General features: G+C 29.8%; 1 protein-coding gene across 1 annotated transcript in view; it reads right to left on the bottom strand.

Moving 5' to 3' along the window:
• Positions 1-13,479, bottom strand: part of LOC148955963 (tRNA endonuclease ANKZF1-like) — a 74,808-nt gene that overhangs the window by 41,779 nt on the left and 19,550 nt on the right. The window contains exon 4 of the mRNA XM_089088010.1: positions 994-1,235. Within this exon, the coding sequence (XP_088944136.1) occupies positions 994-1,235 (242 nt within the window). The remainder of the gene's footprint in view (positions 1-993; positions 1,236-13,479) is intronic.

Genomic DNA, 13,479 nt, shown 5'->3' with positions numbered 1-13,479 from the left:
GAATAGCTCAATGGCTCAATAGCTCAATGGCTGGTGTACACAACGAGTGCTAAAAGGCGTGGGGGAGGGGGCACCTATTTTGATGGTCGCTTTCTAAAATTGAGTTATGTACTCACATAGAATCGGCTTACTGGGCGAAAGGATAGAGTCCATTCTATTAGTAATTCTAACTGACTTCTCAGCTTTGTTAACATACTAGTTGAAGGTTTATCAGTTTGTTAGTTTAACTTAACACTGCGACGAGTCTAAATATGTTGTAGAATTATTGTGAATTTCTAAGTGGGACCCTATTTGGTCTTTCTGATGCGGTTTGCAAAATAAGAACTAGAGGCAAGGCCGTATCTAGGGGGGAGTTAGGGGGTTTAAACTCCTCTCCCCCTAAATATTTGCCGGACTCGTAAAAACCAGTTTTATGCGTTTTCAGTTGTTTTTTGTGTGTACCCCCCCCCCCACCAAAAAAAATAAATCCTTTTGCATCCCCCACCCCTAAAAGATCCTAGATACGACCCTGACTAGAAGGGAGTTTACCCATCTAGATTACCCATAGCGCGTTGCTGCGATCTCAAAAGAAAAAATAATTTAAATAAAAGACCCCTTCCCCAAAAAAATTCCCCCGCACAAGATTTCCGGAGGGAATTTTTCGCGGAGGAGGAAAGAGACGGAATTTTTCGGTAAATATACCCACGGGAGCATTTTCCGCGGGTGGGATGGGAATTCCGCGGAGAGGGATTTTCCACGTGGGGAATTTTCCTACAATTAATTTTTTTTGCGATCGCAGCAACGCGCGACGGATAAAATCCTGTAGGTTTTCTCACGAATAAGATTGAGTTATGCTAACTGGAGAGAAAGGGAAGAGTTTGCTCTGGTACTAACGTTAACTGCCATTTTTAAAAAGCCAGGGCAGCTTTTAAGCAAAAGCTAAAGTGTATTAGCAACGTAAACTTTTCGAAAGCATTTTACATGTATAGACCGAACAAAAAAGAAAGAAAAAACCTTCTTTTGGCTGAGTAAGCACTTGTAAATTCCATAGATCCGGTCACCTTCGTCCTCATTGCTAAAATATACTTTTGGTTTGTTAAATTGTTTAACAACAGAGAAAGAAGGGCTTTCCACATCCACTTTTGTCAGTTCCACCTTTTCAATCATTTTCCTAATCATTCTTTCAGTGTTATCCACCAATGACGATTCCTCGTCGGATTCACCACTATCAGATCCAGACACACTTGACAAGTCATCTGCAAAAACAGAACCAAGAATGTAATAATGAAATGAAAAAACTTTACTGCTTGAGTCAATTAGTCAAAAAGAAGAGATGAAACTAGAAAATCATTTAGGACACGGATAGAAAGATAATTTTTTTTTTTTTAACTTTTCATATACATAACCACCAAATTCAAGTTTACGTAAAAAGAAAAGAAAATCAAATAGGAGTCTTACATCAATGAAATGACGCAGTCATATATATATATATATATATATATATACATATATATATATATATATATATATATATATATATATATATATATATATATATATATATATATATATATATATATATACATACATACACACACACACACACACACACACACATATATATATATATATATATATATATATATATATATATATATATATATATATATATATATATATATATATATATATATATATATATATATATATATATATATATATATATATATTCACAGATTTCTGTGAAATTGATTTACATAATCGCCAATGTTGAAAATCTGACGGAGAATTAAGAAACCTGTATCATGTATCATGAGAGGATTAAGTATTAATATGGCAAATGTATCAACAAATGTATCATGAGGGGATAAGAAACAGTATGGCTTCTCTACTTTAGTGTCAGAGATTAATTAATATTCTTTCGAAACCTTAATAGTGTAACTAGGAACACCTTAGATATTTTCAGAAATTCAAATGAGATACAAGACAGTTTGAATATATTTTACGCGGGAAATGTCTCTTGAGAATTTTAAATGTGACATCGCAAAAGGATACCAAAACAAATTAATCCACATTTTAGGGATTTTTTGGGTGAAATAGTTTGAGACATTTTAGAGGATGATTTGGGGTGAAACTCTGTGATCGTTATAATATACAAGTTCCATTTGAACAGTGTTGTAAGGTCCCCTATCCAAACCCCCAAGGCCCCCCCCCCATTCTTTTACTTTTTTTTGCGCGCTTGACACAGAAGACCCCCCCCCCCAACGTTTTTGCCCCCTCCATTTTTTACACTTTTTTTACGCGCTTGAGACACGGAAGGGCCCCAGCCAACTTTTTGCCCCCTCCCATTTGTTTTAAATACTTTTTTTTGCAAGCTTGAGACACAGAAGGGCTCACCCCTCCCCCAACCTTTTTGCCCCCCCCCCATTTTTAATACTTTATTTTGCGCGCTTGAGACACAGGAGGGCCCTCCCTCCTTATGTTTTTTTTACTTTTTTTATTTTTTTTAACATGGTATTTTTCAACTTTTTTTTATTATTATATTTTTTAACATGATATATTTTTCAAATTTTTTTCTACATGTCTTCAAATGACATGAAACATACTTAAAACATAAGAAATTCACATTTAATATTTTCACAATTTGTTAGAAGTAACAGTTTTTTTTCTTAGCAGTAAAAAATTTCTTCTAATAGCACCAAGTTTTCCATCAAAGATAACAATTTTTTTCGTTAAGATAACAAGTTTTCTGTCAGAAGTAGCAAGATTTCCTTAACACTAAAAATTTTCTCTTCGAAGTGTCAACATTTTCCCTTATTACTAACAAACTTTTACCTAACATACTAAAATTTTTCTTCGAAGTATCAACATTTTCCCTTAATACTAACAAACTTCTACTTAAAACTGTCAAATATCTCTTAGAAGTATAATTTTTTTCAGTTCATGATAAAAAGGTTTCTGTCAAAAGTAGCAAGTTTTCAAAAGTAGCAAAAGTTTTCTGTCAAAAGTAGCAAGTTTTCCTTAACACTAACAAATTTTTCAAAGTAACAATTTCTTCCTTAACACTAACAGAGTTTTAGTTACAATTATCAAATTTCTCTTAGAAGTAACAATTTTTCGTCAGTGATAACAAGTTTTCTGTAAGAAGTAGCAAATTTTCTGCCGAAGATTCCAAATTTTTCTAAGAAGTAACAATTTTTACGTTTATGATAACAAGTTTTCTGTCAGAAGTATCAAGTTTTCCTTCCCTATAACAAATTTTCTCTTCGAACTAACAACTTTTTCCTCAGTACTAACAAACTTCTACTTAAAAGTATTAAATATCTCTTAGAAGTAACAATTTTTTCGTCAGTGAAAACAAGTTTTCTGTAAGAAGTAGCGAGTTCCATGTCAAGGATACCAAATTTTTCTTAGAAATAACAATTCCTTCGTTTATGATAACAGGTTTTCTGTTAGAAGTAGTAATTTTTCCTTAACACTAAAAATTTTTTTCTCGAAGTAACAACTTTTACCTTAATACTAACAAACTTTTACTTAACACTATCAAATTTCTCTTAGAAGTAACAATTTTTCGTCAGTGATAACAAGTTTTCTGTAAGAAGTAACAAAGTTTTCTGCCAAAGATATCAGATTTTTCTTTGAAGTAACAATTTTTTCGTTTATGATAACAAGTTTTCTGTCAGAAGTAGCAAGTTTTCCTTAACACTAACAAGTCTTCTCTTCGAAGTATAATTTTTTTCCGTTCATAATAAAAAGTTTTCTGTCAAAAGTAGCAAGTTTTCCTTAACACTAACAAAATTTCTCATCAAAGTAACAATTTTTTCCTTAACACTAACAGAGTTTTAGTTACAACTATCAAATTTCTCTTAGAAGAAACAATGTTTCATCAGTGATAACAAATTTTCTGTTACAACTAACAAGTTTTCTGTCAAAGATACAAAATTTTTCTTAGAAGTAACAATTGTTTCGTTTATGATAGCAAGTTTTCTATAAGAAGTGGCAAGTTTTCCTTTCACACTAAAAGATTTTCTCTTTGAAGTAACCACTTTTTCCTCAATACTAAGAAACTTTTACTTAATACCATCAAATTTCTATTAGCAGTAACCATTTTTTCGTCAGTGATAACAAGTTTTCTGTAAAGGATACCAAATTTTTCTTAGAAGTAACAATCTTTTTCGTTTATGATAACAAGTTTTCTGTCAGAAGTAGCAAGTTTTCCTTCACACTAACAAATTTTCTCTTCGAAGTAACCACTTTTTCCTTATTACTAATAGGCTTTTACTTAACACAAATCAAATTTCTCTTAGAAGTAATAGGTTTTTCTTAAGTGTAACAAATTTTTTCTAATACCCCAAGTTTTACATCAAAGATAATAAATTTCTCTTAGAAGTAACAGTTTTTTCGTCAGTGATAACAAGCTTTCAGTTAGAAGTAGCAAGTTGTCTTTCAAAGATACCATTGTTTCTTAGAAGTAACAACTTTTTCGTCTATGATAAAAATTTTCTTGCCAGAAGCACCAAGTTATCCACAACACTAACAAAGTTTGTCATAAAATTGACAATTTTTGTTCAGTGATAACATTTTTTCTGTTAGAAGTAGTAAGTTTTCTGTCAAAGAGACCAATTTTTTCTTAGAAATAACAATACCTTCTTTTATGATAACAAGTTTTCTGTCAATGATACCAAATTTTTCTTAGAAGTAACAATTTTTCGTTATAACAAGTTTTCTGACAGAAGTAGCAAGATTTCCTTAACACTAACAAATTTTCTTTTCGAAGTATTAATATTTTCCATTTAATGGTAACAACCTTTTACTTAACACGCTCAAATTTTTCTTAGAAGTAACAAGTATTTTCTTAACAGTAATCAACTTTTTAAATAGCATCAATCTTTCCGTCAATAATAATAAATTTATCTTAAAAGAAACAATTTTTTGTCAATGATAACAATTTATCAGTTAGAAGTAACAGGTTTTCTGTCAAAGATACAAAATTTTTGTTAGAAGTAACAACTTTTTCGTTATAACAAGTTTGCTGTCAGAAGTAGCTTATAATTCCTTAACACTAACAGACTTTCTTTTCGAAGGATCAATATTTTTCATTAATACTACCAAACTTTTACTTACCACTAACAGATATTCTCCTCAAAGTATAAACCTTTTTCCTTAACACTAACATTCTTTTACCTAACACACTCAACTTTCGTTTAGAAATACCACTTTTCGTCTTAGACGACCTATTTTCTCTTCTAACTAACAAGCTACCTGACAAAGATACCAAAATTTTTTTCTTAGAAGTAACAATTTTTTCGTTATGATAACAAGTTTTCTGGCAAAAGCAGCAAGTTTTCCTTAACACTAACAAATTTTCTCATCAAAGTAACAACATTTTACCTTAAAACTAAAACACTTTTACTTAACACACTCAAATTTCTCTTAGAAATAATATTTTTTGTTCGTCAGTGATAACATACTTTTATTTAACACACTCAAATGTTGCTTAAAAATAACAATTTTTCGTCAGTGATAACACTTTTTCTACTTGAACTAGCAAGTTTTCTGTCAAAAATACCAAATTTTTTTTGAACTAACAATTTTTCGTTATGATGACAACTTATCCGCTAGAAGCAACAAGCTTTCTTAGAAGTACCAATTTTTTTTCGTTATGAAAAGAAGTTTTCTGCCAGAAGTAGCAAATTTTTCTTAACACCAAAAATTTTTTTCTTTGAAGCATCAACTTTTTCCTTAAAACTAACAGACTTTTACTTAACATACTCAAATTCCTCTTAGAAATAATGTTTTCGTCAGTGATAACACGTTTTCTGTTCAAACTAGCAAGTTTTCTACCATAGATACCAAATTTTTTTTGGAAGAAACAATTATGTGATTGTGATAATAACTTTTCTGACAGAAGTAGCAAGTTTTCAGTTTTAAGGTTAATTTTTCGCATATTTTTCTAATAAAGTCATCGGTTTTATTAGAAAAATATATATAGTAATTAATTGAAGAAATATTTGAATTACTGATATGTATGAAGATAAAATATTAATTTTAGTTCATTTTCTTTTCTATTTTTGAAGCAAAAATAGTCACAAATTGTTCGCAAGTCATTTAGACATATGTATTAGAAATATTTTGAGTGACCGGATCGAAAGAAACATATCTGAAGTTTCTATTTCTCGAGAGACTTTCAATAATGCTTGTGCTGAAAAATGTTTTAGATATTTGCCAGGATGAAGTTCCTTAGAAACTATTGGATTTAAATAACAATAAAAAATATTTAACTTAGCACCGCATATTTTCTGCATTTTGTAGAAACTTTGCAATACTAGAGTAGGAGAGACCCAATTGATACGAATCATGCATAATTTATTCAGGGTTATGTTTGTTGACGCTATACGGAGTATACATCATTGCCAGATAAGAAAGGTACTATTTGGTACTTTTAAAGTAGCTTTTTAAAGGTCAATCAGGGAACTAGGCAATACTGCGGGGAAAATGCACATGCACACTGAATACTAACGGTAAAATATTATTGATCCACGAAGGGGACAAGATCAGACTTAATTTCTGGGAAACTGATTTAAATGATCGCCAATGTTGAAAATCTGACGGGGAATTCTAATGTATCATGAGGGGATTAAGAAACAATATGGCTTCTCTACTTTAGTGTCAGAGATAAATAAATATTCTTTCGAAACCTTAATAGTGTAACTAGGAACACCTTAGATATTTTCAGAAATTCAAACGAGACACAAGATAGTTTGAATATATTTTACGCGGGAAATGTCTCTTGGGAACTTTAAATGTGACTTTGCAAAAGGATGCCAAAACAAAAGGAACATTCTGAAATTACTTTTAGGGGATGATTTGGGCGAAAACAAATTAATCAACATTCAGGGATTTTTTGGGTGAAACAGTTTGAGACATTTTAGAGGATGATTTGGGGAGAAACTCTGTGGTCTTTATAATACACAAGTTCCATTTGAACAGTGTTGTAAGGTCCCCTACCCAAACCCCCAAGGACCCCACCCCCCATTTTTTACACTTTTTTGCACGCTTGAGACACAGAAGGCCCCAAAAAGGGCCCCTCCCAAACTTTTTTGCCCCCCATCCATTTTTTACAACTTTTTTTACGCGCTTGAGACACAGAAGGGCCCGCCGCCAACTTCCCCCCATTTTTTTAATACTTTTTTTGCATGCTTGAGACACAGAAGGGCTCACCCCTCCCCCAACCTTTTTGCCCCCCACATTTTTAAATATTTTTTTTGTGCGCTTGAGACACAGGAGGGCCCCCCTCCCTCCAACTTTATGGGACCCCTCCATTTTTTACTTTTTTTTTAACATGGTATTTTTTCAACTTTTTTTATTATTATTTTTTAACATGATATATTTTTCAACCTTTTTCTACATGTCTTATAATGACATGAAACATACTTAAAACATAAGAAATTCACATTTAATATTTGCAAAATTTGTCAGAAGTAACAGTTTTTTTCTTAGCAGTAACAAAATTTCTTCTAATAGCACCAAGTTTTCCATCAAAGATAACAAATTTTTTCATTATGATAGCAAGTTTTCAGTCAGAAGTAGCAAGAATTCCTTAACACTAACAAATTTTCTCTTCGAAGTGTCAAAATTTTCCCTTATTACTAACAAACTTTTACCTAACAAACTAAAATTTCTCTTGGAAGTATCAACATTTTCCCTTAATACTAACAAACTTCTACTTAAAACTATCAAATTTTTCTTAGAAGTATAATTTTTTCCCCTTCATGATAAAAAGTTTTCTGTCAAAAGTAACAAGTTTCCCTTAACACTAACAAACTTTCTCATCAAAGTAACAATTTTTTCCTTAACACTCGAAGTAGCAACTTTTACCTTAATACTAACAAACTTTTACTTAGCGCTATCAAATTTCTTTTAGAAGTAACAATTTTTCGTCAGTGATGATAAGTTTTCTGTAAGAAGTAGCAAATTTTCTGCCGACGATTCCAAAACACTAACAAATTTTCTCATCAAAGTAACAATATTTTCCTTAAAACTAACAGAGTTTTAGTTACAACTATCAAATTTCTCCAAGAAGTAACAATGTTTCGCCAGTAATAACAAGTTTTCTGTAAGAAGTAGCAAGTTTTCTGCCAAAGATAACGTATTTTTCTTGGAAGTCAAACTTTTTTCGTTAATGAGAAAAAATTTTCTGTTCGAAGTCACATCTTTTTTCTCAATAATAACACACTTTTACTTGACGCTAACAAATATCTCTTAGAAGTAACAATTTTTTCGTCAGTGATAACAAGTTTTCTGTAAGAAGTAGCAAGTTCCCTGTCAAAGATACCAAATTTTTCTTAGAAATAACAATTTCTTCGTTTATGATAACCAGTTTTCTGATAGAGGTAGCAATTTTTCCTTCACACTCAAAAATGTTTTTCTAAAAGTAACAGCTTTTACCTTAATACAAACAAACTTTTACTTAACACTATCAAATTTCCCTTAGAAGTAAAAATTTTTCGTTAGTGATATCAAGTATTCTGTAAGAAGTAGAAAGTATTCTGCCAAAAATCCCAAATTTTTCTTAGAAGTAATAAATTTTTCACTTATGGTAGCAAGTTTTCAGTCAGAAATAACAATTTTTCCTTGACACAAATAATTTTTCTTTTCGACGTACCAACTTTTTCCTCAATGCTGACACACTCCTACTTAAACTGTCAAATTTTTCATGGAAGTATAATTTTTTCCCGTTCATGTTAAAAGTTTTCTGTCAAAAGAAGAAAGTTTTCCTTAACACTAAAAAATTTTCTCATCAGAGTAACAATATTTTCCTTAAAACTAACTGAGTTTTAGTTAAAACTATCAAATTTCTCCAAGAAGTAACAATGTTTAGTAAGTACTAACAAGTTTTCTGTAAGAAGTAGCAAGTTTTCTGCAAACGATACCAAATTTTTCTTAGAAGTAGCAATTTTTTCGTTTGTGATAACAAGTTTTCTGTCAGAAGTATCAAGTTTTCGTTCACTAAAACATATTTTTCTTCAAAGTAACAACTTTTTCCTCAATACTAACAAACTTCTACTTAAAACTGTCAAATATCACTTCGAAGTAACAATTTTTTCGTCAGTGATAACAAGTTTTCTGTAAGAAGTAGCTTTCTGAAGTTCCATGTCAAGGATACCAAATTTTTCTTAGAAATAACAATTCCTTCGTTTATAATAACAAGTTTTCTGTTAGAAGTAGCAATTTTTCCTTAACACTAAAAAACTTTTCTCAAAGTAACAACTTTTACCTTAATACTAATAAACTTTTACTTAACACTATCGAATTTCTCTTAAAAGTAACAATTTTTTGTTAGTGATAACAAGTTTTCTGTAAGAAGTAGCAAGTTTTCTGCCAAAGATACCATATTTTTCTTAGAAGTAATAATTTTTTCGTTTATGATAAAAGTTTATTGTCATCGGGTTTATTCATTTTTAAGGTTAATTTAGGCTAGGTTACGTGCGCGCGCGTAACCTAGCCTAAATTAACCTTAAAAATGAATAAAACCGATGACTTTATTAGAAAAATATGCAGAAAAATTAACCTTAAAAATGAAAACTTGCTACTTCTGTCAGAAAATTTATTATCACAATCACAAAATTGTTACTTCCAAGAAAACATTTGGTATCTTTGGTAGAAAACTTGCTATTTTGAACAGAAAAGGTGTGACAGTCTGACGGAAATATTATTTCTAAGAGGAATTTGAATATGTTAAGTAAAAGTGTGTTAGTTTTAAGGAAAAAGTTGATACTTCAAAGGAAAAATTTGTTAGTGTTAAGAAAAATTTGTTACTTCTGGCAGAAAACTTCTTATCATAAAAAATAAATTATTACTTTTAAGAAAGCTTGTTACTTTTAGCGGATAAGTTGTCATCATAACGAAAAATTGTTACTCCTAAGACAAAAATTTGGTATCTTTGACAGAAAACCTGCTAGTTCAAGTAGAAAACGTGTTAGCACTGACGAATAAGTGTTATTTCTAAGCGAAATTTGAGCGTGTTAAGTAAAAGTGTGTTATCACTGACGAAAAATATTATTTCTAAGAGAAATTTGAGCGTGTTAAGTAAAAGTTTGTTAGTTTTAAGGTAAAATGTTGTTACTTTGATGAGAAAATTTGTTAGTGTTAAGGAAAACTTGCTACTTCTGCCAGAAAACTTGTTATCATAAGAAAAAATTGTTACTTCTAAGAAAAAAATTTTGGTATCTTTGACGGAAAACTTGCTACTTCAAGCAGAAAACGTGTTATCACTGACGAAAAGTGTTATTTCTAAGAGAAATTTGAGTGTGTTAAGTAAAAGTATGTTAGTGTTAAGGATAAAGTTGATGAATCGAAGAGAAAATCTTTTAGTGTTAAGTAAGAGTTTGGTAGTATTAATGAATATTGATGCCTCGAAAAGAAAGTGTGTTAGTGTTAAGGCAATCTAAGCTACTTCCTGCAGAGGACCTATTATCAAAACGAAAAAGTTGTTGCTACTCAGAAAAATTTTGTATCTTTAACAGAGAACTTGTTACTTCTAACAGCTAAATATTTACGATTGACGAAAAAATGTTATTTTTAAAAAAAATTTATTATCTTTAACGGAAATGTTGGTTTTTTTAGAAAAATATGTTACTGTTAAGAAAATACCTATTACTTCTAAGAAAAATTTTAGTGTGTTAAGTAAAAGTTTGTTAGTATAAAGGGAAAATGTTAATACTTTGAAAAGAAAATTTGTTAGTGTTATGAAAACTTGCTACTTCTGTCAGAAACTTGTCATCATGAGGAAAAATTTTTACTTCTAAGAAAAATTTGATATCATTGACAGAAAACTTATTACTTATAATAGATAGCTTGTTATTATAGGGGAAAATTTAACTTTTAAGTGAAATTTATTATCATTGACGGAAAGGTTGATGTGATTAGAAAAAATTTGTTACTGCTAAGAAAATATCTATTACTTCTAAGAGAAATTTGAGTGTGTTAAGTAAAAGATTGTTAGTATTAAGGAGAACTTGCTACGTCTGACAGAAAATTTGTTATCATAAACGAAAAAAATGTTACTTCTATGAAAAATTTGGTATCTTTGAAAGAAAACATTCTACTTCTTACAGAAAACTTGTAATCACTCATGAAAAATTGTTACTTCTAAGAGAAATTTGATAGTGTTAAGTAAAATTTTGATAGCATTACGGTAAAAGTCGTTATTTCATGGAGAATATTTTTTCGCCTTGAAAAGATATTGCTGCAGTAAACAGAAGACTTGTTATCATAAATAAAGACAATGCTACTTATATGTTAAATTTCGTTTCTTTGCCGGAAAACTAGCTACTTATAGCAGAAAACTTGTTATAACTGACTAAAAATTGTTACTTCGATGAGAAACTTTGTTAGTGTTGAGGAAAACTTGCTACTTCCGACAGAAAACTTGTTATCATAGACGAAAAAGTTGTTACTTCTAAGAAAAATATGGTATCTTTGACAAAAAACTTGCTACTTCTTACAGAAAACTTGTTATTTGTAAGAGAACTTTATTATCTTTGACGTAAAACTTTGGGGTATTAGAAAAATTTGGTTACAGTTAAGAAAAATCTATTACTTTTAAGAGATATTTGATAGTGTTAAGTAAAAGTCTATTAGTATTACCGAAAAAATGATTACTTCGAAGAGAGAAATTTGTTAGTGTGAAGGAAAACTTGCTACTTCTGACAGAAAACTTGTTATCATAAACGAAAAATTGTTACTTGTAAGAAAAAATTGGTATCTTTGACAGAAAACTTGTGATCACGGACGAAAAATTGTTACTTCTAATAGAATTTGATAGTAATAAGTAAAAGTTTGTTAGTATTGAGGAAAAAGTTGTTACTTCGAAGAGAAAATTTGTAAGTGTGAAAAGTAAAACTTGCTACTTCTAACAGAAAACATGCTATAAAAAAAAAAAAATTGTTACTTCTAAAAAAAAGTTCGTATCTTTTACAGAAAACTTGTTAGTTCTAGCAGAAAATTTGTTATCACCGATGAAACATTGTTTGTTCTAAGAGAAATTTTATAGTTGTAAATAAAATTCTGTTAGTGTTAAGAAAAAAATTGTTACTTTGATGAGAAAATTTGTTAATGTTAAGAAAAACTTGCTACTTTTGACAAAAAACTTTTTATCATGAACGGAAAAAATTGTAATTCTAAGAAAAATTTGATAGTTTTAAGTAGAATTTTGTTAGTATTGAGGAAAAAGTTGTTACTTCGAAGAGAAAATTTGTTAGTGTTAAGGAAAACTTGCTACTTCTGACAAAAAACCTGTTATCATAAACGAAAAAAAAGTTACTTCTAAGAAACAACTGGTATCTTTGGAAAAAAACTTGCTATATATTATAGAATACTTGATGTCCCTGAAGAGATCTTGCTGAGTCCAAGATAGGATTGATAGTTCTAATTAAATCCCTATTTGTATTAAGGTTAGAATTGCTACTTCGAGAAAAAAATTTTTAGTGTTAAGGAAAAATTGCTACTTCTAACAGAAAACTTGTTATAATAAACGAAGAAATGCTTGTTTCTAAGAAAAATTTTGTATCCTCGACATGGAACAATCTACTTTTTACGGAATATTTGTTATCATTGACGAAAAGATTGCTACTTCTAAGAGATATTTGATAGTATTAATTAGGAGTTTATTAGTATGGAGGAAAAAGTTGTTACCTCGAAGAAAAAAGTTGTTATAGTGAAGGAAAACTTGATACTTCTGACAGAAAACTTGTTATCATAAACGTAAAAATTGTTACTTCTAAGAAAAATTTTGAATCTTTGGTAGAAAACTTGCTACTTCTTACAGAAAACTTGTTATTACTGACGAAAAATTGTTACTTCTTGGAGAAATTTGATAGTTGTAACTAAAACTCAGTTAGTTTTAAGGAAAATATTGTTACTTTGATGAGAAAATTTGTTAGTGTTAAGGAAAACTTGCTACTTTTGACAGAAAACCTTTTTTTATCAACGGAAAAAAATTATGTTTCTAAGAAAAATTTGATAATTTTAAGTAGAAGTTTGTTAGTATTGAGGAAAAAGTTGTTACTTTGAAGAAAAAATTTGTTAGTGTTAAGGAAAACTTGCTACTTCTGACAGAAAACTTGCTATCCTAAACGAAAAAATTGTTACTTATAAGAACAATTTGGTATCTTGGACCGAAACCTTAGTAGTTCTAGCAGAAATTTTTTTATCACTGACGAAACATTGTTACTTCAAAGAGAATTTGATAGTTTTAAGTAAAACACTGTTATTGTGAAGGATAACATTTTTACTCTGAGGAAAATATTTTTTAATGTTAAGGAAAACTTGCTACTTTTGACAGAAAACTTTTTATCATGAACGGAAAAAATTATACTTCTAAGAAAAATTTGAGTTTTAAGTCGAATTTTGTTAGTATTAAGGAAAAATGTTGATACATCGAAGAGAAATTTTAGTTTCTTAGGTAAAAGTTTGATGGTAATAATGGAAAATGTTGTT

The sequence above is a fragment of the Artemia sp. Qi Xiang Cuo genome, chromosome 1, assembly GCF_049724085.1.
Source record: "Artemia sp. Qi Xiang Cuo chromosome 1, ASM4972408v1, whole genome shotgun sequence".
In the NCBI taxonomy this organism is placed as follows: domain Eukaryota; kingdom Metazoa; phylum Arthropoda; class Branchiopoda; order Anostraca; family Artemiidae; genus Artemia; species Artemia sp. Qi Xiang Cuo.
Note: the sequence above shows the minus strand (reverse complement) of the source record. Positions and strands in the feature narration are given on the sequence as shown.